This window comes from Mytilus trossulus, chromosome 5 (assembly GCF_036588685.1).
Source record: "Mytilus trossulus isolate FHL-02 chromosome 5, PNRI_Mtr1.1.1.hap1, whole genome shotgun sequence".
In the NCBI taxonomy this organism is placed as follows: domain Eukaryota; kingdom Metazoa; phylum Mollusca; class Bivalvia; order Mytilida; family Mytilidae; genus Mytilus; species Mytilus trossulus.
Window position 1 is genome coordinate 85,360,764 of NC_086377.1, and position 2,693 is coordinate 85,363,456.

General features: G+C 37.4%; 1 protein-coding gene across 1 annotated transcript; it reads right to left on the bottom strand.

The window, feature by feature from the left end:
- Nucleotides 1–488: 488 nt before the first annotated feature.
- LOC134718403 (uncharacterized) lies at nucleotides 489–2,253 on the bottom strand. Its single transcript, XM_063580904.1, has 2 exons — nucleotides 1,461–2,253; nucleotides 489–1,156 (listed from the first exon to the last, which is right to left on the bottom strand). Exons 1-2 carry the CDS (start codon nucleotides 2,251–2,253, stop codon nucleotides 489–491), a joined length of 1,461 nt encoding a protein of 486 aa, XP_063436974.1.
- Between the last annotated feature and the right edge of the window lie 440 nt (nucleotides 2,254–2,693).

Here is a 2,693-nt window from a genome sequence, read left to right on the forward strand (position 1 = left end):
ATCTGTATGTAGGACTTCCTTGCAGAGCCATAATCTAGTTTAGATCTAACAAGAGATCTATATAAATTGAGTAAAATGTTGCGATCAGCACCCCAGTCAGTGCTGCCGACAACTTTTAAAATTTAATAAAGCTTTTAAACATCTCGCTTTTAACATTTTGATATGGGGTAGAAAGGCTCGCTTTTAACATTTTGATATGGGGTAGAAAGGTTAACTTTTTATCGAAAAGCAAACCAAGAAATTTGGTTTCATCAACCATTTTAATTGGGTTGCCGTACAAAGTTAGTTCTGGATCAAGATGCAATTTTCTTTTGATACAAAAATGCATCCCGAACGTTTTTGAAGTGGAAAATTTAAAACCATTTTCCGAGGCCCATTTTTCAATTCTTCCAAGACATACTTGTAATTGTCTTTCAATGTTATTCATATTTTTGCCTCTGTAACATATTAAAAATCATCAACGTACAATGAACCTTCAATATTACTTTTTAAAACTTCAACAATGCTGTTGATTTAAGATTAAATAATGTAACAGATAAAATACTGCCCTGAGGGACACCCATCTCTTGATCATAAAGATCAGACATGGTCGAATTACCTCTAACATTAAATTGTCTGTTAGAGAGAAAATTAGAAATAAAATTAGGCATATTGCCTTTCAACCCCATATCAAATAGATCTTTTAAAATACCATATTTCCATGCAGTATCATAGGCCTTCTCAAGGTCGAAAAAGACCGACACCACATGCTCATTTTTCGCAAAACCATTACGGACAAATGATTCGAATCGAACAAGATGATCAAGAGTCCTGCGACCCTGTCGGAATCCACACTGGATATTGGCTAATAGCCCATTGGATTCCAGGAACCAAACAAGGCGATCATTGACCATCCGTTCGAGTGTTTTACAGACACAACTGGTAAGAGCAATTGGTCGATAATTAATAGGATCCGTATGATCTTTACTTGGTTTTGGAATAGGCACGACGGTTGCAAGCTTCCAGATTGATGGTAAATCACCAGATTCCCAAATGTTATTCATGAGCTGCAAGAGAGCTTCTAGCGAGGAATCTGGCAAGTGTTTTAAGAGTTGGTAGTGAATATTATGAGGCCCACAAGCTGTATCATGGGCTTTTGACAGAGATGTTTTAAGTTCTTCAAGAGAAAATAGTTTATTATAATTTTCACCATTTTTTGATTTAAAGTTTAATTTATTTTTTTCTTCGCAAAAGTTTCACCAAGTTTGTTGGCAATATTCTTTTCAGATGTTAATAAATTATTGCCGTCTTTCAAATGTTTTACAGTGGCTTTAGAATTTTTACCTTTTATTTTATTTACCATATTCCAAACTTTTGTCATCGGAGTGCGAGATGTAATCCCCGAGACAAATTTTTCCCAGGATGTTCGTCGGGCTTGCCTACAAGTCCGCCGTGCCTTAGCGCGAAAAAACGGAAATTACTCAAGTTTTCCGTCGTTGGTTGTTGATTGAACCGTCTTTCAGATTTTTTACGGTCACCTATGGCTTGATCACATGCGTCATCAAACCATGGTTTACTGGGATGTTTTGGATTTGCCGAGGTCTTAGGAATAGTTCTGTCAGCAATTGACGTTAGAACTGTATTAAAAGTTAAAATTGGATCTTGCGCAGTCTCAAACATCTTTGACTGAAGTTCCGCTCGACAGAGATTCTCAAACAAGGACCAGTCCGCCTTGTAAAGTTTCCAACGTGGTACTCTCTGTTGGGCAGAATTAAAAAGATGTTCAAGTACTATTGGAAAATGATCACTTCCACATAAATCATCATGAACACGCCATGAATAATCCAGAAGCATAGAGGGATCGCATATAGTGATATCAATAGAAGAATAAGACCCGTTTCCAGGATGAAGATACGTATTAGATCCATCATTAAAAATGCATAATCCTTCTTGAGAGACAAAGTCCTCAATGATCTTACCTTTGGCATTATGAGTCTTGCTACCCCTTAATGGATTGTGGGCATTGAAGTCGCCCATAAATATAAATGGTGAGGGTAATTGATCAGTGAGGTTTTTGAGTTTTGCTTTATCGATAATTGAATTAGGTGGAATATATATCGAACATAATGTAATTGTTTTGTCTAATGATAAACGAATTGCAACTGCTTGCAGATCCGTTGTGAGTTGGACTGTGCTATGAATGACGTTGTCCTTCACAAAAATGGATGATCCGCCTGTAGCATGTTCATCTACCTTAGAAAATGTGCTATACATGTTGTATCCTTTTAAAGATACGTTGTCACTTTCTTTTAGATGAGTTTCTTGAAGACAAAATGCAATAGGTAAAAAAGACTGAACTAGAAGTGTTAATTCGAGAAGATTTATTTTAAGACCTCGGCAATTCCATTGGATTATATTTGTCATTATTTAATAAAAGAAGGGCGAATGCTGTCGAGTTTGCCAACATTCTTATTTCGCTCACCCTGAGATCGTGATCTTTCAGGTGGCGGAACACTTTCGGTTTCCATTTCAGTTTCGATAATAAGTGTTGAAAATCTGTTGTGCGAGGAGCGTTGTCGATCTCCAGGACTACGCGCAGCTGGTGTTACTCCGCCTCGACCCCTACCCCGCGACCTCGAATCAGAAGACTTCTGAGAGGATTTATTTCCTGGCTTCTTTTGGACATCCTTCTTTTCTTGAGAACGAAGAGGAGA

Excerpts from the sequence above, each read along its gene's own strand:
- LOC134718403 (XM_063580904.1), bottom strand. The coding sequence starts at position 2,253 with ATGTATAGCACATTTTCTAAGGTAGATGAACATGCTACAGGCGGATCA. Across the intron at positions 1,157-1,460 it reads ACCAACGACGGAAAACTTGA|AACTTAAAACATCTCTGTCA; the intron begins GTAATTTCCGTT and ends TTTCTCTTGAAG.